The sequence below is a fragment of the Hippocampus zosterae genome, chromosome 6 (genome assembly GCF_025434085.1).
Source record: "Hippocampus zosterae strain Florida chromosome 6, ASM2543408v3, whole genome shotgun sequence".
Classification (NCBI taxonomy): Eukaryota; Metazoa; Chordata; class Actinopteri; order Syngnathiformes; family Syngnathidae; genus Hippocampus; species Hippocampus zosterae.
In genome coordinates this window covers 11,405,428-11,428,846 of record NC_067456.1, presented here as the reverse complement: position 1 = coordinate 11,428,846, position 23,419 = coordinate 11,405,428, and the positions used below count along the sequence as shown (strand labels likewise).

Here is a 23,419-nt window from a genome sequence, read left to right as displayed (position 1 = left end):
TAGAAAGGGCCACTTCCATCTGTAGCGACGGGCTTAAATTACAAGCTGCAGTTATGGGGAGAAAAAAAAAATGAAAATTGTCAACCGGACAAAACTCATGTTTTATTACAGGCTTCTATAATAAACCATTATATGGGATTTGTCCGGTTCAACCATAAACAAATCACTTTTTACAAGATATTCTATCTGTTCAGCGGTGTCTCGCTTGTCCACTGTCAACCTTGTTACATTAAAGATCGTAAAAACAAAAAATATTGCTGAATAAACCCATCATTTTATTTATCTTATTTTAATATTAATCTAATTACAGTGACAGGGTTGCAAAGCAAGACTGTTTAAGTTTTTGCCCTTATGTCCAAATTACTGTAGCTGCAATGCTAAGTTGTCAAGAACATACTTTTTTTTAAATTCATTGCTATTGTTTGTTTAATGTAAGCAACAGGTAACAGGGTGGAGTCAGTTTGAGTTACATGTTCCATTACCCCCCTAAAACAAAAAAAAAACCTGAGAACTGATGCCAACCCAGTGATCAAAGCAATTAGTTTGATGACATTGATTTCTGCCAAGTCGTGTGCCAATAGCACCTCACAAAAAAAAAACAAATGCTTACTTTAAAAGACACAATTTCAGAGCATAATTGCAACCATAAAAATGGTTATGATCACACAAAATGTTCCAAACAAGGATGACATCTCAAATATGATTCGCAACTTATCTTGGCCCATCTTTGATATTTAGATAAATATATGCCAATATTAACCAAGGAGAATATTTCCCATTAGACCATACAAAGTAAATAAAGAACAGGAGACAGGTTGAACTTTCAATGTCTCAGAACCTTTAATTGGAGGGCAATGAGGATTAAAATTAAATTAAAATATAAAATTTGGGCGGGCGGTTTGCGTCTTTGACACGAGAGATGGGGAAAGTTACAAAATGCAGATGGGATGGATTGTGTGTGTGTAATGTACATAAAAAAACAAAAAAAAAACGCAGTAGTTGTGGTGGCTATCTCCCTCGCCCCCATCAGAACAGTCCTCATATCTCAATCAGTGCTGTTGTTCTCTGCTTGTTTCTATTTCCTGTAATTTCTCTTCCTGCAGTGTTAAAACTTAACCAGAAAAAGTCCTTCAAAAAATGTAGCAACCCACATCATCAAATTATACTATTACATATATATACCTATATATATCTATATATTTATATAAATACATACATGAATATCTTACAAGAGCAACCAATTTGTAGGCGGCGAAGGAAGAGAACCATTATGAGGACTTAATGGAAGTGGGGGTGAGAGGAGGGCCTGAATGGTTGCTTTTGTGTGTGTGTGTGTGTGTGTGTGTCTTTCCTTTTGGTTGATTTGAGCGCACAAAAGAGGAAGGAATATGGGTTATTGGTGTGGTGTTTTAGAAGCAATCCTCAGTTGCCCCAGTAGGGAGAGCTGCCGTAACTAGACTTGCTGCCTTGGCTTTTCTGCTGCATGCTGCTTGACTGACTGCGCTGACCCGGACCGCCCTGGAGAGGCAGACAAAAACCACACCACTTCATAAGTCTTTGACCCTGTGAATGAATACGAGGACATTGACAGGCACTTTCGGGCCCTGCTTTACCCTTTTATGTGAACAAATAAAAATTATATATATAATATGTACCTCGGATTGAATGTCTTAGATTCTTAAAAGACATTTATATGTTATTGGGAATGAATGAGTTAAGTACATATTTAAATGCAAAATACCTTTAGGGCTGCACACTATATTGAAAGACTCCACGTGGTTTAGAGAGAAGGTGCACCATAACGTTCATTTAGCCTAAATAAATAGAAAATTAATTTGAGTAGTTTGTCCAAGGCCTTTAACAGAATCGTTAAGGATGGTGCTTATTGATACTCCAGCTTTTGTTTTGTTTTTTTTTAATACAGTTGGGTACCTGATCTTGATACCCATCCCAAAATCCAGATTACCATCAAATGATTCAGGGAATATGAAGAAATCTCTGATGAATTAGTGTGTAAAGGAGGTTGCCGTGTGGGCTAAGGAACACTTCAGAAAATAATTGTGGGATAACAGTTCATTGCTACATCTACAAATGCAAGTTAAAGCCTTGAAGCTAAACCCTTATATCGACAACATCTAGAAATGTCACTGGTTTCTCTGGGCCCAAGCTGATTGGAGATGGAATGAAGCAAAGTTGAAAAGTGTGTTGTGGTCTGACGAGTCCACAATTTCTTAATGTTTTTGGCAATAATGAACGTTGTGTCCTCTGGGCCATACCTGGGTGTCCTGTGTGAGGTGGTGATGTAACAGCTGAGAATGAGGCTGTTGATGTGGGGGCAAAATGTGCAGGAAGGGGGCTGGCGCATAGCCTGGCGCTCCCCCGGGGTTCAAAGGCCCAGCACCACCAAGGGCTGAGGGCAGGCTAAAGGGCGGCGGCGTCCCCGTGTGGAAGCCCTGCTTGTCGAAGGACTGGTTTACAAAGAAAAACAAAACAACATCATGTAACATAAGAGCCCCTGTGCGTCATTGTTAAGCTATTGAATGCTCTCGCTCTGAAATGTTCCGGACACCTTTTTTGCTTGTCAGGAAATATTCAGTAAAACAGATAATGCTCATTTTCCCATAGCTGACATTATGTTCTCTCTTTAAAGAACAAAAGAGTGATACAGTAATTCCACACATTTGATTTCTTTCCCCTGTGGAACCTACCCCTAGCGATTTACTGAAAAACTCGCCTATTAATATTTTTCGCACCCTCAAGCAGCGAAAGCTGAATCCAAATCCGTGTCTAAATAGAGATTGATGTCAAGAAAGTATGGTGAAGTAATACATTTCTACTGAGCCGCAATCTTAAACAGTATGCAGAGGAGGAGATAAACTTAGCATGGCTGGTAAGGAGGGCTCTGCAATAGGGACAACATTTCATCTCTCTATATTCATGCCAGACATCTCAAGAATGAAAACATTAAAGTGTCAGTGAATATTAAGTTAAAAAAAAAGTGGAAAAATATCAATCAAGAAGGATGTCGAAAGGGCAGTTTTTTTCATTAGAACTCATTGACAGTCATTCCGAGCCCTGCCGCAAATGGCAAAATACTGCAGGAGACAGTAAGAACAGGCGCAAAGGAATTCCTAAATATCTCCCCATCGCAGATTTTCACCTATTGTAGATGGGTTTCAAGGCATCACCCGCAATAATTGGAGGTTCAATTGTATTACGACCAAATTCTTTTGAAACAGACTAAAAGTGAAAAAGTGACAAGTCACCTGTGTTTTGCTGTAAATGGATGCACTCATGTCAGGTACACCTCCAGTGCTGCTCGATCCAGACATTCCAGGTGCTGAGAGCAAAAGAGAGCGACAGGCATTACGAATGGAAACAGGTCAGCGCCACCTGGATGCAAGTCATTTTAACATATAAGTAGGTGGTGGGAGGGGTATCGAGGGGAAAGGTCAGCCAGTAAGAAGATGCTGATTAATGAAGTTGAAGCACTGCACAAGCAGAAAGCACGCCGTTTTTCAAATGTGAATGACGTGCAATCACAGACACACACTTGTCGACCTCTTTTGTGTTTTTTTTAAATGCCCACTGACTAGATGTGTGTGTGTGTGTATGAGCGCACGTGCATAGTTGGCACATGTACCTTTCCCTGGGCCGCTGCCCGCCGACTTGGCAACTTGAGACTGGGCAGAGCCTCCGTACCCTCCCTTATTGTACTCCCCAGCGTGGGCTTGAGACAGGTCGTCAAAGGCTGAAGGAGGAGGAAGAGGAAGTGAAGAGAAAGAAGAGCAGACAGGACAGATGAGGTGAAGAGGAGGTGAAGAGGAGGTGGGGAGAAAGGCAGTAAGGTAACCTGACTACAATGGCAGCTCTGTCCATTTTGAGCCGGCTTCTGCATGGGAGCGGTGACAGTGGTGATGATGATGATGTTGATGATTGCGGTAGTGTTGGGGAAGGCGTTAAGCTATGCATGCAGTATAAGCCTAATACACACACGCGCATATAAAGGGGCCCAACTCCCAACACACATGCAGTCTAGAAGGTTAACCTTACACAATACACAAAATGGAAGGCAAACGGACTAAAAACTGTCAAATTGCCTTCCATTTAACTTTTGCTAAGTGGCGTCTCACTGAAACACACCGAAATTGGTCATTCTGCACAGAAATTTCACCTACCCGCAGTAAATACTCTAAAGTTGTTTTGCTTATGGTCAAAATAACCAAAAAGAAATAAGAATGCAGAGACGAAACCATCTATTCCAACATGGGTGACCATTTTGCTCAACAGTTTTGTTTAAAAATCGGTTTTAGCGTCAATCACCATGATTTGACAAACATTTTTGAGTACTATTAAAACAAAAGTTATAGCGCACATTCAACCCCACAAAAATGTTCCATCATTCAAAAAACAAATGCATAATCTTATCTGACATGCACATAAGTGAACCATTGTTGAGCCCCCCGTTCCCACCCAAAATGGCTAATTAAGGGCGAGAAAAACGAAAACACACACAAAAAACATGACTTTATTACGCTAACACTGTATTGTACAACGCTAGCAAGGCTTTCAGCAGTCAAGCCATTAGACATAAATGACTGCACACTTTGAACCAGCCTGACAAATTTGCCGTTCTTCCTGATCACTTTTTAATAAACCAGACCTATTCTAGTGTGTTTTTGCCGGCAAATTAGCGATAGTGCTTCTGACGTCACTTCTCAAACCAACATTTATGGGGAGAGACTGTTATCTAAATTCTTTGGATTTGGGAAGAAAAAAAAATAAAAAACAAAATACAATTTTAAAAATTAAATTTAAAAACACTCCACCCTACATGCAGGTTTGGTGATCACAACATTCTGTTAACCAAGACCACAATTTTGATCCGAAAATGATCAATCGTTTAGCCCTATGGGAAAAAGAATCCAAGTTTGTTTCATGTTGTGGGCCTTACCTGTGCCATATGCATGCTGTCCATAGGTGGGCTGGTGCTGTTGGTGGTACTGACTGGAAGGGTTGGCCAGGCCCATGGTAGCCTGCTTGGCCGAAGTAGGAGGTACAAAGACAGTGGGGCCGTACTGGAAGGCTGAGGGGACGCCAGGCATGCCCGCGTAATACGGCAGACCTGACACACACACGAATTACGGCTTAATAAAAACGTGTCACGGTAGAGTGTGAAGCCTATAGTCACCTATCTATCTATACCAGTGTATCCATAGCCAGGTGGTAGTGGGGGGTTGAGGAAGGTCTGGTTTTGGTTCTGTTGGGCTTGGCTTTGGCCTTGACCCTGCCCCTGCGTACCGGCCTGCGGTGCCTGCTGGGCCTGCGACTGCACGCCGCCTGCGGACAGGCTGGTTGGCGGCGCCGGGGATGAAGAGTCATTTCTGCCAAACTTCGTCGCCTCACCTGGACAATGGGAGGGAAAAAAAAAACAACAACAACGATGTACTGATAGCTAATTGAGCCCCTGTGCGCAAACTAGGACTGTGTTTCCACAATTATCAAGTTAGGAGGAGGGTTGATTTTGTGGCCGCAACAATTAACTGACGACTAGAGTAATTGTGTTTCTATGTTTGTGCCTGTGTGTTCAAAGCAAAATCACTGCAAAGCCTTCGTCGGCATCTGTCTCCACAACCATGCTACCAAAGCAGATTCACCTGAATTTAGCACTCGCAGAGGAATCCACCAAAGAAAAGAAATCTATCAGCAACGATTACTTCAATGACAACCCTGCCTATCACCAATAACTTGGTCTCACCTCCTCCTCAGTCTTCATATCAACGTCTCTCTAAATGTTGAGTTACAGCATGGTACCACATATTGTAGTGCCTGATTGAAATTTAACATGTTTCGAGTTCAGAAAAAAATCAGTTAATGAACAGCTTCTTTGAACCCACTGTATTTGTATGATGAGGAGCTGCTGTACATTTGCAAAGATATTACATTGACAGTACAGGTGAGAACTAAGAACCGTAAGGGACCACTGCATTTACTGTTGAACTCTTGCCTTAAGATGCTACAAGATGGTGCCATGCTCTGCTTCGATAGAACTTTTTTTTCCCAGATTGACTCAGCGAAAACCCACCACCACTCACCCGAGTAAGGATTGTTGGCCAGGCTCTCTCTTCCAGCCATGGCTGCCGTTGTACCAGGGAATGCTACACCATAGTAGTCCTGCATAGATGGAGAGACACCGAGTGTAAATCGCGTCACCATGCTATATAACCGTTCGCTGTTCATATGCTCTCCCTAATATATACAAAATGAGACTCACAATAGGAAGGCGAGACTGCAGCATCTGCAGGTCCTCATAACCATAGATCTGCTATCAGGGTTAACACAAATGACAAGATAAATATGTTTGTCTCATTATACATCTGTAGTTGACATTTATTGTTACCGGGTAAGCAGGGAGTAAGCCACCAGGGCCCATAATGTATTGGCTGGCTAGCAGAGGGGGTACTCCTTGGGCCAAGTTGGGCGGAGTTTTACCTGGGGGGGAAAAAGACAATGAAAATCACTTTGGGATTCTAACTATGTATTTTTTTATGATGGTAACACACTACATTTATTCAAATAAATGCCTCAATGGCATAGAGCAGAGGTTCTTAACCTTGTTAGAGGTACCGAACCCAACCAGTTCACATGCACTGACAAATACAAAATATACACCGTATTTTCACGACTATAAGGCGCCATTAAGTCTTAAATTTTCTCCAAAATGGACAGGATGCCTTATAATGCGGCGCCTCTAGTGTATGCGCAGAGTTCCAAAGCCTGACTGAGAGCACTTTTGGCTGACACACTTGTTTATACAGAGAAAAGGCGGACGTGAGTGACGACAGGCATGCGGAAGTCCGCCAATGAGTGAAGGGTGGGAGTGTACAGGGACACTAAAGGCACATCATGAGCAGGTACCAGTCGCCAATGAGTGAAGGGTGGGCATGTAAGAGGACGCTAAGGGCACTTATAAATAAAATGTATTATTATTATTATTATAAAGGCACGGCCCTAGCAGGTACCAGTTGCCAATGAGTGAAGAGTGATCGTGTAAGAGGACGCTAAAGGCACGCCCCTAACAGCTACCAGTCGTCTGAGTACATTGTGAAATGGCTCAATAAAGTACAACCGAACTCAGTTTTGCTTCCGTTGCCTTTTTAAAACGTGGTTTTAGCGTGTGTCCATTTGTCTTAGCTGCTACCGTATGCTTTAAGCTAACATACCTGGTGTGCTTTAGCGTGCATGCATCCTACCATATACCTCAAGCTAACGTGTTTTTAGCGTGTGTACATGCATGTCGTATGTTTAAGATGGTGTATGTTTTTCCATGCCTGGCTGCGCCCAATAATACAGTGAGTTTTGTGTATGTGTCAAATACAGAAATAGCACCCGTTACCGAGACTGTGCCCAACGATACTGTGCGTCGAATGGTCGTGAAAATATGGTATATTAATTTTTTTTACAAATTCAAGACATTAAAAACACATTTATTAAACACAGGAAAAAAGTAAATAAAATGTCAAGACATAAGTAGTTTTTTTATTTAACTGTATGGCAGAGGCTCCGTCGAACCAGAGACTGATTCACCAAACCCCTATAGTTCGATCGAACCCAGGTTAAGAACCACTGGCATAGAGAAATTTGATCGCTCCCACAATGTTGTATTTTTCATGTTCTAATATTTGTTCTGCCCAGTCGACCTCGGTTCTCAACATTTCTCTGTAATAGTCCTTATTAAAACCAGGTTTAATGGTCACCTATCAGATGTCTCCACACAACCGGTTTCTCAAGTAGGCCCTTCGCAAAATTGCCCACCCGCTGAGAGCAGCTCCTGCAGTGTGCTCACTATTTCTCACCATCCTGCAGGGCATTCAATGGCTGAAAATTCAATTGCACCAACAACTCAGGCTTATAGTAAGTACTTACACTACAGAAATTATTTTGGGGGTATAGTGAAAAATGTCAACGCGTGAAGGAAGTATGCTGAAGTGATGCATCTCGAGACAACTTTTGTATGTCGAGGAGCAAAGTTTTAAGGCCTTTAAGGAAAAGTGAAATGTAATACGAGTTTGAAACAATTAGTGTTTAGTGATCATAGTTTGGGAGTAATTTACAGCTTCAACTTTTAATATGGGAGATTATAAAATTTCCAGGTAGGCCAAGAAATGCAGTACAACAAGACAGTCAGCACAGCAGTTAATTTTGGCAGAGCTTACCAGCGGTGGTGGTGAGTAGGGGCGCAGTGCGGCTGTTTGCAGCTGAAAGAGCACCATTGGTGCCATTCTGGGTCAGTCCGGGGGCTCCAGACAGGTGCGTAGCGCTGTTGGTGCTTGAACTACTAACAGCCAGCTGAGCCGAGGGAGTGGCACTGTGGGGCTGGCTGGATGGCGTGGAGAAGGTGTGGAGATTGCCCCCAACACTCTCCACATTACTTGTCTAAGAAAAATATGGCCAAAGAAAGAATGAGGTGAAAACTTGTAGACCTGTACATAATTTAGTTTCAAGTTCCGGGGAGGAAGTTCACACTTACTTGCAGAGATGAACTTGATGTGTGGGTTAGTCCAGATGATTGAGAACCGCTCACCTGGCTGTAAAGCAAATTACGAGCATTTACATTTGTCAGCTTTCATTTCTTGTCCTGTTAAAAATAGTGAGCATGCATTGTCAGATGATCCAGTTTGGTGTTTAACCAACAGTTACCTCCAAAGACAAAGTATGATCTGAGGGTGACATATAGCCTTGAGCATTTACATTTTCTATGGTTCTGTAATATGACACTATTTAGCTTTTTTTGAGAAACCAAAGTATTAGTTGTTTAAAATTCATTTCTCATGAAATAATTGCTTAATTGATCAATTGTAAATAGCAAAATAATTCGTAGAACAAACTTACATACATACACATACAAAAATGTGTAATTGTACTCTTGGGTTTGTAAGGTTATGTTACTTCTAAAAATCTTGCAATTAAGAAATAAAACTGAGTGGGTGGTAATCTAATCGTTTCATCCCCTTGATCCCGTCCCCACCCAAAGAGAAGTATGGATAAAGATTGAATCATAAAACAGAACTGAATCAGGAAAATCCTGTAAATTCTCATGCCACCATACTTGGTGTTTTTCATTGGACCGTTTCATATTTCACTCAATCACAATTTTAGGACGCCCTGTATTTCCCCACTCGAAAAACAAATTAGCCTCTCTACCTGTTGAGCGAGGGAAGGACAGCCGAGTGGGTGGTGGTAACTGTGGGGGAAGGTGTGTGGTGGCTGGGGCCACCGTCACTCATTGGAGATTCTGTTTTCACAGTTCTCTGTGATGGTAAGGCTAAAATAAAAATGGATTTTGATTATGTGAATTTGACAATTGTTAGCTCATCAAAAACTTACCGTCCTGTGTGCTTTGCACCTTCATGCCACAGTAACCATTCTGTAATAAATGAAAAAGAAAATCACTCAATTTCAATAATGTGTGTTGCAGAACGCTTTAGCCCAGTGTTTCCCCAACTGATGCTGAGCCAAGGCACATATTTTGCAATGGAACAAAATCTCAAAAACAAAAGAAATGGATACACAGGTTAATTGCACCTGCAAGCACATAGCAAGTAAAAAATTTTCTTTCATCACTACACAGTTGGCATACAGTGTAGATAAAGATTATTTGTAGTACCATATTTTCTGGACTAGCGTGCCCCCACTTTGAACACTGCGGCTTTAAATGTGAGGAGGTTCATTTAATTTTTACTGACGACTTTCGAGCCGTCAATAGATTTACCCATAGCCCCGTCACATCTGGCCAATGAAATTACCAAACAGAATACAGTGGATGAATGAAACTGTCCGAGTCCGCCCCCAAACTCAATCTGCTGTGTGTGGTTGGAGTGTGCACACTCGCGGGAGGAGCAGAATGCGTAAGTGTGCGAGCGAATACTTTCAATCATATATAGCAGAGCGAAAATAAGAATTTTGAGTAGAGCTTAGTGAGCTACGGAACGAGTGACAAATACATCCATCTCTCCTTTTGACAACTGACTTCCACCACCGCTGGCGACAGATGACATCCCCTGCAATTTACCAAACACATAAATGGCTTTCCAAAGACTGCATTGCCACCGCCTTATGTGCACTGGTGTGTGATTAAACTTGTTGGTGAATCAGTCTCATGTGACAAGAGAGAGAGACCGAGAGGTTTTGGGACGCCACTTTATAACTTAGCTGCATTCGCTATTGTTTGAGGGAGGAGGGAACCAACAGTGTTAAAGGCACGTAAATGTTTTTAAAAATCCATGTGTGTGACTTCTCTCTTTCCAAACAACTCATGAAATAAAGTGGAGCTCAGTGGCTATTAATGCAAAGTGGCCAATATATGTACAAATGTATTTATATGGCTACATTTAGCTGTTGCAGCTTTTATTAGGTATGTTTTGTATTCCGGAAATTATGGAAAAAAATTTTTGGACTAATTAAGTGAAACTGGATAATTTTCCATGGTATACGAATGTGCCAGGTCACACATGTTGGGGACCATTCCTCGAGCCTTACTGTGAGGGGCGCGGCAACAGATGGCGGGCTTTCTTTGCTCTGAGCGAAGGCCAGGTGGGGAGGCAGCGATCTGGGTACGGCACTCTCCACCCGTTTTCCAGGGGTCGGTGCTGTGGAGGAGGGCTGTGGGGCCACACCAGTGAGGCCAAGGGAGGCCGAGGGTGTGGTGCTGGGTAAGCCCAAGGACGGCGAGGGGAAGTCGGCTTCTGGCATGGTGGGTATGCTGCTCATGTGTTCACTGTTTGGATAGCATGGAGGGAATTTTGGTAGATAACAGTTGTAACATCCTCATACATGCAGTAAAATCACACACACCTCACAGAGGCAGGCTTGGAAAACAAGCTCTGTGGCTGCTGTGTGGGCATGGCAGCAGTGGGGATGGACAGTGCTGCCACCGCTGAAGGTGCCAATGGTGCTTGCTCCCGGGAAGACTCCTTCTGGGCCACATCGACGGCAGCTGCCTCAGAACCAAAGTCCAGTGCACCGAACTGAACGTTAAAGCCTGAGACATCAGACGAGCCCGGCATTTCCACTGCTGACGAGGGAATCTGGGGACAAAGAAGTTTGGTTTTAATATACAGTATATTCAAGTTATTTAAAAGGAACAATAGATCCAGCTGCAAGATGGGCATAGATGTCGAATCAGTGGGTCCTCTGTTTATGACGCTGTTACATTACAGTGGTGGCAAAGTAACACAAATTTATTAAGTTGAAATGTGCCATAGTCTATTAACGTATCCCAGCGCAGTCGTATTGTCAAAATCCCCTGTATGTCCAAGATCAAGTGAAAAACCCCGGAAAACAGGTTAGTTGGTTCCCTAAACTATACCATCCAAGTATGACATATGTAAACACGAACAAAGCCGAAACATCAGCTTCCGTCAGCTTTGTTAGCAGCTTGAGCTAAAAGACGTAAATACTTAACGCTCCCACAGTTGGTCAGTCATGGCTCCCTTACTACGCAAGCGTTTTTAGATTTTGGTGAATTGCACAGTGAATGTTTAAACAAACGAAATTAAATTGAAAAACAAGTACAGCGGTAATCGGGAGTGCCGTTTTGCCATGTGACCAATTAATAATAATAATACATTTTATTTATAAGCGCCTTTAAAGACACCCAAGGACACTTTACAATAACAAAAAAACACCAAACAATACGGGTTGAACAGCGGCAGCCAAAATCTGTGCTGTACAAACATGGCATGTTGTTCTTTACCTTGATACCCGTTAAATCAAGAACTTCAAACCAGGCACATGATTTATAGGTATTATTGGAAATGCACTCGTTCAGGGGGTTCTTGACTCGACAACCTTCTTTATAAATATATTGAGGCACCTTAGATGGGGGTGGTACTCTGCGCTTCTGCGTCTTGAGGTGTCGCATAGGAGGTGGTTCTGTAATAGGAGGGTCCAGACCGGGCAGCTTCATTCCCGGAGAAGCTCCATCTCTGGCAGGCATGAGTGACGACTCGTGACCTGAAGTATACAGAAAGGGAGCTGGAATCTAATTGGACATTTAAAATTGTGTCTAATCGGGCTGAATGATTTTAGGAAAGGATTAAATTGTGATTCTTCGGGTAGAAATTGCCTTTGATTCAATTCACAATACAGCCTGCCATAATGCATGAAGATGCATATACTGTATAAAAAATATTTTTAACCGTTTTGCCATTTACATGTCTTTGTACATAAATGTAAAAGATGTTTTTTCACTATATATTTGTCAGAGACTTAACAGCTTCAAACCGAGTGCGGGATCAGTACCGGTAAATGCACTTTTGATGATCACAAAATCACCGCCGAGATCAAGATTTTGGTGCCAAAATGATATGAGATGTTCAGCCCTAGTGGGTAGAAAATTGTGTACAGCATAGACGCAGTCGTACCTGGTGGTGTGGGCACTTGTGGGGCTTGTGAATGGGACAGAAGCATAGGCTCCGAGTTGGGAAGGATGGAAGATTGTTGGTGCCTGTGTGATAGCTGGCTGAGCACTGCAGAGGGTTCTGGCTGAAGCTTCATCTCCACTACAGAAAAAAATGAAACACTCTTTCAAAGGAGATGTGCATTTGAACCCGCCTCCTACCGCCTGTGGGTTTTGGTGGCCAGCAGAGGGCTTCAGATGCAGCAGAATGAGGATGACGAGCCGTTGACTCAGAGGTCGCCAAATGAATGAGAGCAAGTGCCCCATTCAGAATAAATGAGCGCTTGTGGCGAGTTTTGCATCCGGCTCAAGGAAATCACAACCACACTTTCATCCATAGTACAAATGAAAAGTATGGTTCAATATTGTTGAAAAACAAAATATATAGGTATGCTGTATACAATGTATTTTTGTTTTGATGGCGACTGTAGACAATGAGCGTCTTAAAAACGTAAATGAGCTTTGTCTATATATGAAAGCTTGTGTTCATTTGATGGACTGTACTTCGCGATGTTGTGGCATCATACAACGGCAATTTATATTTTGAATTACCCTAAAAATAGTGAGAGTTCACCACACTTCAGGTGTGAATGGTGCACCGCAAGCTTGCAGTTTAGGTGATCATGTGCCCATTTGTGATAGAAAAGCAACGGATGCCGTGCGGTGTGGTGCCGGTCCAAGAAGAAAGGGCGAAAGGAAAAGTGCCGTAACTTACCGTTTAGACCAGTTAATGGTCCGTTGTCAAATCTCTGAGGTTTGATTTCGACCAAGGGCGAGGGGGCAGATGCGGGTATTGCAGGCGGCACAGTATCTTTGGAAACGCTACTGCCGATGGTCACAGGAGCAGCCGGAATCTGACTTGCTCTCTGACCAAGCGGAGGCCCGTTGAGCTGATCTGCTGTCCTGGCATCAGAGACTGGTGCCGGCTTGGGTGCATTCAGGGACCCAAGACCAAGACCTGGGACTGAAGACTGAGCATGATAAAAAAATATATATAAATACAGGTTGAGGAAAAATTGGGTAACACATTCTAAATTTACCCCCACTCCAACATACGCGCGCAAGCACACGCACAAACACATTTAGCCAGAATGGAACGTGGCAGGTCAGGAAAAAGAGAATGGAACATGGATGGTATAAAAGGAAGGGGTTCAGTGCACCTTTTAGAGTCTGCACCAGGTTAACACATGCACCCAAACCCACAACCAAACTTGAAACATTAAAGGGTTAATCAACACGCTAACCCTGGTTTGAAACATAATCCTAACAAGATAAAAACCCTACTTTGAAACCCCAACCCCCGATTCCAAAATCTTAACCTCAAGGTGAAATCCTAAACCTTCCATGGCGACACATTTAATAGTTAAAATATTATTGAATAATTGCAGATGCAATTAGTTATTATGGCCTGTTTGAACATTTACCAGATTAAATTTTCATAAAGTAATTGTGATGAATAAGATAATAAACTTAATACCTAGTTTTGGACTACCGCGTACATCAAATCAAGAAATTTGGCAAGCAGCAGTGTCAGATGGCTGACGCTGTGCTCATACGTACCAGTGCAGCGTGCGCATAGGTGGTGCTAGCAGAGGCAGCGTGAGCGTAGCTGTGGGTGGCCGTGCGTCCATTATGGTGGGAGTTGGTGAAAACCAGGCTTTGCCCCAGATCCTCGGCAGAGGGTCCATCGACCAAGTCAGACTCCACAGAGACTCCAGGCGTTGGCAGGAGTCCTGTCAGGTCCACACTAGAGAGAGAAATATACAAGGGTATTAAAAAAATTGTTCAATTAAATAATGTTCTAAATAGACCAAGTCAGTGGGAGGGCTCACTTGTGGTTTCCCGGAGTTGCAGAGGAAGTGAATACTTTGGTTTCAGATAACTGCGAAGAAGCAAAATATAAATAGTCAGCTAAATTATGAAAAACAACTCCCGGATTTTCACGGCCACAAGATGGATATTGAAGTCTGAAATTTTGGATGGGGCACCTAATAATCAGGGATGGCAATTGCTAGTGATGAAAGGGGCGTGGCCTGGTCGGGGCGACCAATCACAACAAGTAAGGAGTCATACACACCCAATCGCAGGGCTGTTTACAATCGGACGATGGAAAAACTGATCGGGAGAGCTCATGAAAACGCGACGATAAGGTACCTGATCCCCCTAAAATTTTCTCAACGGATTTAGACGATTCACAATCGCGCAACTTTGATGACGGCCCGTTTGACAGACTGATGTTATACCGACATGTTGCTTATATAGAGCAGGGGTGTCCAAACTTTTTGCCAAGGGGGCCAGATTTTATGTGGTAAAATGTCAGGGGGCCGACCTTGGCTGACATTCTTTACATTGAACAACAATATTGTTCAACAAATTTTGTTGTTGTCTGTTTCACATTTCCATTTTTATTTTAATTTCAACAATCTTAAGAATTTCTTTTGGTTCATTTGAAACAGGTATATCACATGCAACTGCTTATTCACTTGACTTTTTCTTAAACAGAAGTCTCCTGAGTGCAAATTGATTGATTTGAAACATAAGATGTATCACCATGACTTTTCAATAGTTACAAAACCTTTGACTCGAACAACAGGGAAATGAACAAACAATACACATATCCACAACTGCAAGGATCATTTGAAATATGACATATCAGTCAATATAAACACGGAGTGATGTCTTGTTAACTCGTGAGTGATGCCCTCTAGTGTCTAAATGCTATTACTCATTTAGTGAATGGTATTACTCATTTAGCCACTAGAGGGAAGCAGTACTCTATGAAACATCACTCACCAGTCTACGAGACCTCAGTCAATGCAACACGTGTTCCATTGCAACCAACCTGCGGGCCAGACGGCACTGATTTTATGACAGGGGCCGAGGGCCGGATGAAATTCGACCGCGGGCCGGATTTGGCCCGCGGGCCGGACTTTGGACATGCTTGATATAGAGGAAAGGCGGACATAACTGAGGACAGCATGCTCACGTTAAAGTGGGAAGGGTGGCTGTGAACGAGGACACGAAAGGCACACCCCCAGTTGGTGCCGGTACATGCATTATGCAAAACAATACCCCGAAAATGGCACCTGCGACACGCGTACGAAGCACACCTTAAACCATAGGAATCAAGCAGCCACGAGAGCATTCAAAATCAACTAATCCATGGTGCTCGGTGCTTTTGTTTTATGAAACGGCACGAATCTAGAAAGGACAACCGGGGTGCAGCAACATTCGCACGGGAATGAGACCGACTATGAAAATGACACGAGGGAACCTGGGGTGTTTGATTGTGAACTTGCCCAGCTGTTTATTTAAGATACAGAAGATGAGGACTTTGATGGATTTGATCTCATGAGGATCGATCAAAAAAATCTGGACATTTTTAAATACTTTAATAAAGTACAACCGAACTCAGTTTTGCTCTCGCTGCCTTTTTAAAAACATATGCCAAGATGCATGCAATCGTATTGTTTAAACCAGCACGCGGTTGACCATGCCTGCGTCTCATAATACAATGCATCTTGTGCATGTGCCAAATACAGTACAGAAATATCACCCACAACTGACACTGCGCCTTTTAACACGATGCACCATATGGCCGTGAAAATAATGTAATTATCATGGTATAGAGTCCACTCACATCTTCATTCCAGTCTTCTGTAGTCCAATCTTCTGGGTTGCCTCCCCATGTTGCTGAAAAACAACAGCAGCCCTTTCAGTGATGCAACTCTGTAATAATTTCACTAACAGGAAATGCCGCACGCCACGCACGTCTAAATGCAATGGTTGTTTTGTACTAATTTGATTTATCATTTGGGGAAATGCAGTCCATTCAAGTGCATTGCACCTCCTGAGTGAGGCGACTCAGCCAATTAAATGGTTGTTTGAAGTTTATTAAAAGTACATTCAAGTTAGAAAATGTCACAAAAAGATATGTAGTTAACATTATTTCCAGTGGTTTATATTCCATTTTTTTTGTGCAGTTCCCTTTACATTTTCCGGCAATTTATGACACATTGTTCAAGGCAGGAATGGGTGAATACTGATACCAGGTATTTCTTCCTTACCGGGTGCCTCAGCAGTCTCGTTGGCATCATTCTCCCAATTCCCGTGGCGACCGCCCGCGTAATCGGAAGGATTGAAGGTGCTGAGAGAGGAAGCAGATAGATGTGACCAAACAGATGAAATTACCATTGAAAAGCTACATTTCCAAAAAAAGGTTCAGAAAGGTTTTTTTCTGCATGCTCACAATTTAGATATGTGCTTGTAATAAACATCACCACCTCTGATAACATTCATGAGTGCTGAGCACATGTACTTACCCCATAACCTGGGCAAACCTGGTGCCTGCAGCTGCTCTTCCTCGACCACGACCGCCTGGCCCTGAAAAAACAAAGTAACTCGAGAGGTTTTTAAAACAGGTTTCACACAGCTGTTGTAATGGCTGGTGATTAATGTATCCCAAAACACGCATGGTAGGTAGAATGAAGACTGTAAATTGTCTGTAGGTGTGAATGTGAATGGAAAGCATTCGAAAATGACTTACCTCTGCCTCGTCCTCTGCGTCCACGGTCTCCCCCCCTCTCTGCAGGGACCACCTCAAAGCCATTCTCCTCGGCACGACCTGGAAACAGAGAGTTAACGAAAGGAAGAGAATGAGCAAGATGTCCACACTGCCAAAAAAACACAAGCATGGACACGCACAACATAGCAAGGCGACCACTTATCAGAGTCGACTGGACAACTCTGCATAAAATTTCAGCTTTATTCCAACAATACAACGTTGAGGCTGTTTACGTTTCAGGAGGTGCCATTCAACTGTGGGCCATTTGCAGGGCTCTAGACTAACTTTTTGCAGTGGAAAGCCTAACCTTTTTTGGGTTGAACCAGCACAAAACTCCGACACCAAACATATCAACCACATCATTCGCCAACGCAGTTTTGCAAGTTTCATCTTTTTGAATGGAAAAAGGAATCTGTATTTTACACTATAATGATTAAGAATCTGGTTAACAGAGTTTATTTTAACTACATCTCCGCAAGAACTTTGGTGTTTTAAGTAGTAGTTACACAGGTAGGGCTGGGCGATATGGCTGAAAAATGTTTCACAATCAAGGCCCGAATTTTTCTTGCAGAGCAGTTTTGCAAATTAAGTTACCTGTACTTCATTTGAGGAAAAACACTCATTTTGTGCAGACTGTCCTCTCAACCAATGCCCACATTCCGGCAGACCCGCTTGGGCCACTACGTCAAGTGATGAGGGAAAAGCATTCATTGCATTTTGAAATGCAACAAAAACATAGCCTACAAACACATCCAGCCCAGCCATGTCAACATGGACGAGGTGGCACTCACTTTCGACTCCTGGTGAACCACACCGGAGAGAAGGGGACCAGCACAGTAGCAATACGCACAACAAGGCGTGTGAAGTTGGCTTTCACTATTGTGTTTGGTTGCTATGGTAATGGACAGAAACAGCTAAAGTGAAGTTGAGAGCGGTGTGGGAGTGAGCTTTACTAAGACTGTGAGGCAACATAAAGCAAATTAATCCCCAATTTGTGAATGGATTGTGGATGCTTGAGTACGTGTTAAATACAGAACTAACACCCATAACCGGCACGACACCTTTTAAGACGGTCCGCCGTATGGTAGGGAAAATACGGTACCACCCCCCGCCCCCCATTTTAAAGTCAATCTTCTTGACAAACACGCAAGCTATCGTTACAAAGTCAGCGTTTAATTCCATCACACGTATTTACCTTCGCGTCCTCTGCTGATCCCGCGGCCTCTCCTGTTGGCCCCCCCTCGCCCACGACTAGCTTCCCGCTCGCCTCCCTTCTTCTCGCGGCTCTCCTTTACCTCTGAAGAACTTCCCTCTTTCCCAAGGCTCCGCTTTTTCCCAACCGTCTCCCAGGAGTTCTGATCACACGCACGGAAAAACAAACAAAACAGCTGTGTTATCCAAGTAGATGGACGACAAGCGAACGCGATGTGGGCTCTCACTGTATCCGAGGTGCTCTCAAGCAGGAAGTTGATGGCTCTGTTAACATCCTCATTGCAGTCATGAAGGGCGACCATGCACTCGTCTTGAGTCTTGCCAGTGACTTCAATCAGCTGCGAGTGTATAAAGTAAATGGCGTCATCAATAACGCTCCACACAACAAAGCAGACAACCGAAAGAAACAACACCTGTTTGACTTTGTCTTCACAGACTGTGTCATTTTTGTCATAGATCATCTGAGCCAAACGGATCTGTTCTTCTGTTGCCTGGTACACAGAAAGACTTCAGTGAAAAACAACAACAAGCACTACTGCACAATATCAACTAATTATTCCAAAATATAAGATTAATTAAAATACATGAACAGCAGAGCTACTCGAGTCAAACAATCCAACGCATGGATTTCGAAGAGTCATCTATGCTAATGTACAAGACTACCAAACATCATGAAACTATTCATTGTCGGAAACTTCATTCACTCTCAGTGTACAGGTACCCCAGAGAGAAAATATTCGGTAAGAAAAAGGAAGTGGACCCGCCGTGCTCTAGGGATGCTCAATACCGCTTTTTTTCCAGACTGATACCTGCACAAGTATTCACTCGAGTACTCATGCATACAGGGTACCAATACCAGGAGTACCTACATTAAGTACAACTCCACACACAAAATTTCAAATAACACAATGACAGAGAAAAACCTGTCTTTCCTTGTAATGCCCAACTTATAACTATGACTTCTTATTATACTTCATAAATGTTACGTAATCAACGATTTATTTTTAAAAATACTTTATATGCAATATTTTGAGTTGTATCCAATTGCTCAATCATCATTGCTTATTACATGCCTAATGTTGGACCGTGTAGTGGCATTCGCATTGATTTCTTTAAGGAAGGGACATTTAAGAGGCTTGTGTTCGCGTTCCCATACCACTTTCATGGAATACTGCAGCAATCTGACAATATTTACAGTTGTGAAATTCCAAGCATTTGGACAATGTAAAAAAAAGTATCAAAATGAATTTTTAAAAAAAATGATCGCATCAACGCAATTCAAATAATTGTATACAAAAAATTCCCATTGCCCAATTCTTTTTATTCAGGTTTGAAAGTTATTTTTCAATAAATTTGTACACCATTTGTTTTTAGCTTTGTGATTTTCATCATGCATGCAACTAGGGCTGCAGCTATCGAATATTTTGTATTGTGTTTTGTCACATGGCGTTTGTTGTTACGTCGTGTGGACTGTTTTCACAATTTTTTGGGCTATGACATCCATCAAAAGAGAAGAATCTGTGCTTGGTGGCTGGGCCTTCTCGGCAGCATGCGTATACCAGCACAGATTTTGAATGGGAGGAATGTCGGCACCATTGTTGTTTGTGTGTTTTTTTGCACCTGAAATGGGCAGCATTTTTCACAGCCCCGTTTTGTTCAGCGGAAATGTCGGTGCTGTTGGACAATCTGTGGATGGATGGCTTGTGGAGTCGACGATGAGCGGAATGGAGCGTCAGCTCAGAGCACCGATGCGTATGTGGAACTGGGAGTCTCCGCTTGGAATTTTAGCATATTTACATGGGACAGGAGATGTGAGCCAATCTCTTTTTTTCATCACTGGATGCTAGAGCTCCTTGTTTGCTTTCAAACATAGCTTGTAGCAGACGAGAACATTTTCAGCATGTCTTTGATCCACTGGTGAAAGAACACTTTGATTCTCTCCTCTGTCGCCTATAACTGCTTCTAACAATGAAGCGTCTGCAAAAAAGTGTTTATGGTTGCATGACTGTGTCTGATGTGTTGTTATATTTTTTTGTCATTTTATGTTAACTGTTCTGATGGCGGCGCGGGTACCCGCAGCGGCTCCTCTCTCCTGTGGTTGAGAGGAAAGAAATTTCATCTGTGCTCTATGTTTTACATAGAGCATTTTCAACATTAAGTTGACATCAAGTTGACTTGAAAAGAAATGTGATATTGGCATATCCAACTGAAAATTCTATTGCGTAACTGTTGTTGATGTCTGTGAGAGACGAGTTAGATCAGTCAATGTGTCTCGGCCATCACCATGGCATCACAACAGACATGGATCAACAGCGGCAGGAGGCGTACAAAGTAGTGGCACAGAGCAAAAAAGGTGTCGCTACATTGCATTATTCATTCTAAAACTCGATCATATCTCCTCGTGCTCAAACAATTGCTTATTGCGCCGTAGGCAGAGACGCATCTTGCTACCAAACCATATAGACCAGCTGATATATTTGAAAAAGAATATGCAAGCTGTTGGCAAAATTGATTACTGTTATCTACAATTCTTTAACCACTAACCTGTATGTGTTTCTGTGGCTGTGGGGTTTGTGTGGTGGTGGTGGGAGTGGGCAGCGTTCTGTCCCGTGTCCCCCGGGTTTGATTGCTGACCAAAGAAGTCATCATATACAGTATATACAAAACAATGTATGTACAAAATAGAAAAAAATCTGAAATCAGAGAGAGACAAGGGAGAATTATCAGGCTCCTGGAAAATAGCACTGAGATTAAAATAACACACGACAATTCAAAAGCATAATGAAGGTATTGTGCTTAATTACAATTAAGGAAGCTGTATGAGGAAGTTTATCACGATTTAAAACAGTTCCTAGTGGTCTTAACATTTTTGGGACACACTTTTGACAAAATACCACAAGGAACAAGAATTGTATTCATTTACAGCACGGCATGAAAAATCGACTTCTTTTACTGGCCACCTGTCTCTTATTTCCCACCAAATTTCTTCTTTTATTTCATCTGCTATTTGGGGAACCACTTCTGATTGGCTAATGAGTTAAAAATATCCACCATTAATGATCACACGGGATGAAATTCCAAGGGATTCTCCAATTCAACAGTGGCAAAATTACCGGGATGTTGCAAAGGGTGTAACTTGCAGTAAATACAACTTCAAATCACAAATGGAACATCATTCACAAGTAGAGCAGTGTGAGCAAAAGAATAGCTTGTGTACTTTACAGTACTAATCAATTGATTTTCGTGAATTTATTTGTCATAGGGGACTTTAGAGACGCCTTAAGTGTTCAACCATTCATTCCATGTTTTGCTTTTTTAAAGAGAACTCCACAAACTTGGTGGCCACTTGTCATGTTGCCAATTACAATTAGTTGTATATTTAGTGATTAAATTACAAATGTACATTTCTGCAATTTGCGCAGGACCTTGATCCCTAACCTCGACTAAAGGCAAGGTTTTCCTGTAGTTTTCCCCTGGGAAATTGCAATTCATTCTGTGATTGAGGAGAAAGTTGAGAAATTATGAGGTTAAACCGTTTTACTCAAATTTGAAGGTGCCTTGGACCAGATTTTCTAAAGGTGACATCACACATAACAGAAAATTTCCTCAAAAGGCAGTTTTATCCCCAACACAAAAAAACTCAATTTCTCTGGACCCCATTGTCCGATTTTTAAAAATTATTTTTGCGTCATGCGGGAGCAGAAACATGTTTTGAAAGGTTTATCCTGCCTCTCAACACAGACTTTCAATTATTGTAGTGATCTTCAACACAAAAGATCAACAAGCATTTACTGTCCTTCCATACTTAAACATTAATTTTCTAAAGCATGTCCCCTTCAAGTAAATATGCAAGTGGGTTGGGGCGTTGGAGTATACCATGTAAGAGTATAACTCCATCTGTCACCCACCTACCTCCGAGGGTTAAATATAGAACTCCAGAGGAGACAGTCGAGGTGTCATCTTACAAACACCCCGCTCCACACTGTCACCCACACAAAAACACTATGACTGACCAGCAAACAAGCACTTTTAAAATAATTCAATTTGCTCAATTTTAATTCGACGTGTATAAGTAGCAATGCAGGGCATAGAAACTTGACAAAATTGTCGTTTGGCATGATACGTTGGACACGAAAACGAATCACAAACGAGGTTAAGGGATATTGTTAGATGTGGTATCAAGTTTACACTTATTTATAGCGGTATGCAGTTGATGTATGGAAAGGAAGCGTGTTTATGACCAACTGTGAGCCGCAGCGGGCTGATGCCCACGTTCGCTTAGCTTAGCTTTTAGCCGCAACTCTGTCTTTGTTTCGTGCGTGCGACGCTCCGACGACACCCCGCTCGAAATTAACCTAGAGTGTCGATAAAACTCACGCGTATGTTGAGATGAATCGACTTTATCACTTTGGGGAGCTAACATAACAACAAAACAACATTTTTGAGAAAAGTGCGTCAAAAAAACTCAACGCCGCGAGAGTCAGTTAAGAGTCAACGGAAGCTAATGCTCGAGGTGAGCTAACAAGCGTGACCCAAGACAGCACTTTCTACCTGATACAAATGGTTTAAACGTCTCAGTATAAAAAAAGACAGGAGGTTTACATTGAAATATGTTGCGAACAACAATATTAAATAACACATTTCGAGAAAATGCCCCAAACTAGCCAGGCATGCGAACGGCCTGTTCAGACAATCCGGATACGACGCAGGCGAACGTTGCGTTTTATCCAGGCGTTAAATGACAGACAACACGAAACCTCTTGTGTCGGTCGCTTCCCTCAAACTAATGCTTTAAGCGTAAAACTCCGGTGTTAAAAATAACCTTCTTCAGTGTCAGTTTACTTACCTGCTAACACGCCTCGCTCAGACCAGCAGCAGCAGATGTCACGTGACCCACCGCGCCGTTGTTCACCGTTGTGAAAAGGTTTTCCGTTTTTTTCAGATTGCTTTATTGATCAAATAGCAAATTAACAACACAGAGCAAGCGTTTTCCCCGCCAATCGGGCAACAGCCGTGTGGATCACGTGGGTCAACAGACAAAAATAATAAGTCTGGGCACGTTTTTTTCACAACTTTGTTATTGAAGTTCTAATGGTAAAAATATATAGATATAATTTTCAGCTGTATTTATAAAGCACTTTAAAACAGCCACCACTGTGTACAAAGTGCTGTACATGGAGCAA

At 42.4% G+C, this 23,419-nt stretch overlaps 1 protein-coding gene across 4 annotated transcripts; it reads right to left on the bottom strand.

The window, feature by feature from the left end:
• Window positions 1-815: 815 nt before the first annotated feature.
• Window positions 816-23,194, bottom strand: LOC127602013 (ubiquitin-associated protein 2-like). Of its 4 annotated transcripts, none has more exons than XM_052067815.1 (29): window positions 23,083-23,194; window positions 20,781-20,929; window positions 18,650-18,727; window positions 18,464-18,574; window positions 18,220-18,379; window positions 17,007-17,084; window positions 16,783-16,843; window positions 16,528-16,607; window positions 16,101-16,153; window positions 14,293-14,342; window positions 14,021-14,207; window positions 13,176-13,431; window positions 12,426-12,563; window positions 11,876-12,015; window positions 10,855-11,087; window positions 10,540-10,777; window positions 9,388-9,427; window positions 9,205-9,325; window positions 8,531-8,588; window positions 8,217-8,436; window positions 6,401-6,492; window positions 6,275-6,325; window positions 6,096-6,174; window positions 5,206-5,406; window positions 4,955-5,125; window positions 3,644-3,751; window positions 3,267-3,340; window positions 2,277-2,468; window positions 816-1,518 (listed from the first exon to the last, which is right to left on the bottom strand). In XM_052067815.1, exons 2-29 carry the CDS (start codon window positions 20,883-20,885, stop codon window positions 1,423-1,425), a joined length of 3,471 nt encoding a protein of 1,156 aa, XP_051923775.1. In that variant the 5' UTR covers window positions 20,886-20,929; window positions 23,083-23,194; the 3' UTR covers window positions 816-1,422. The 4 variants fall into 4 exon arrangements, with proteins under 4 accessions (XP_051923775.1, XP_051923776.1, XP_051923777.1 ...); XM_052067816.1 differs by having other exon boundaries at window positions 6,275-6,322; XM_052067817.1 differs by lacking the exon at window positions 3,644-3,751.
• Between the last annotated feature and the right edge of the window lie 225 nt (window positions 23,195-23,419).

Bases quoted from the DNA above. Each gene is read 5' to 3' on its own strand.
- LOC127602013 (XM_052067815.1), bottom strand. From the start codon at position 20,885: ATGATGACTTCTTTGGTCAGCAATCAAACCCGGGGGACACGGGACAGA. The intron at 12,564-13,175 runs GTAAGTTACGGC...TTTTTTCTGTAG, and splicing joins ACCATTAACTGGTCTAAACG to TGGAGATGAAGCTTCAGCCA. The intron at 5,407-6,095 runs GTGAGTGGTGGT...CCCATTGTCCAG, and splicing joins GGCCAACAATCCTTACTCGG to GTGAGGCGACGAAGTTTGGC.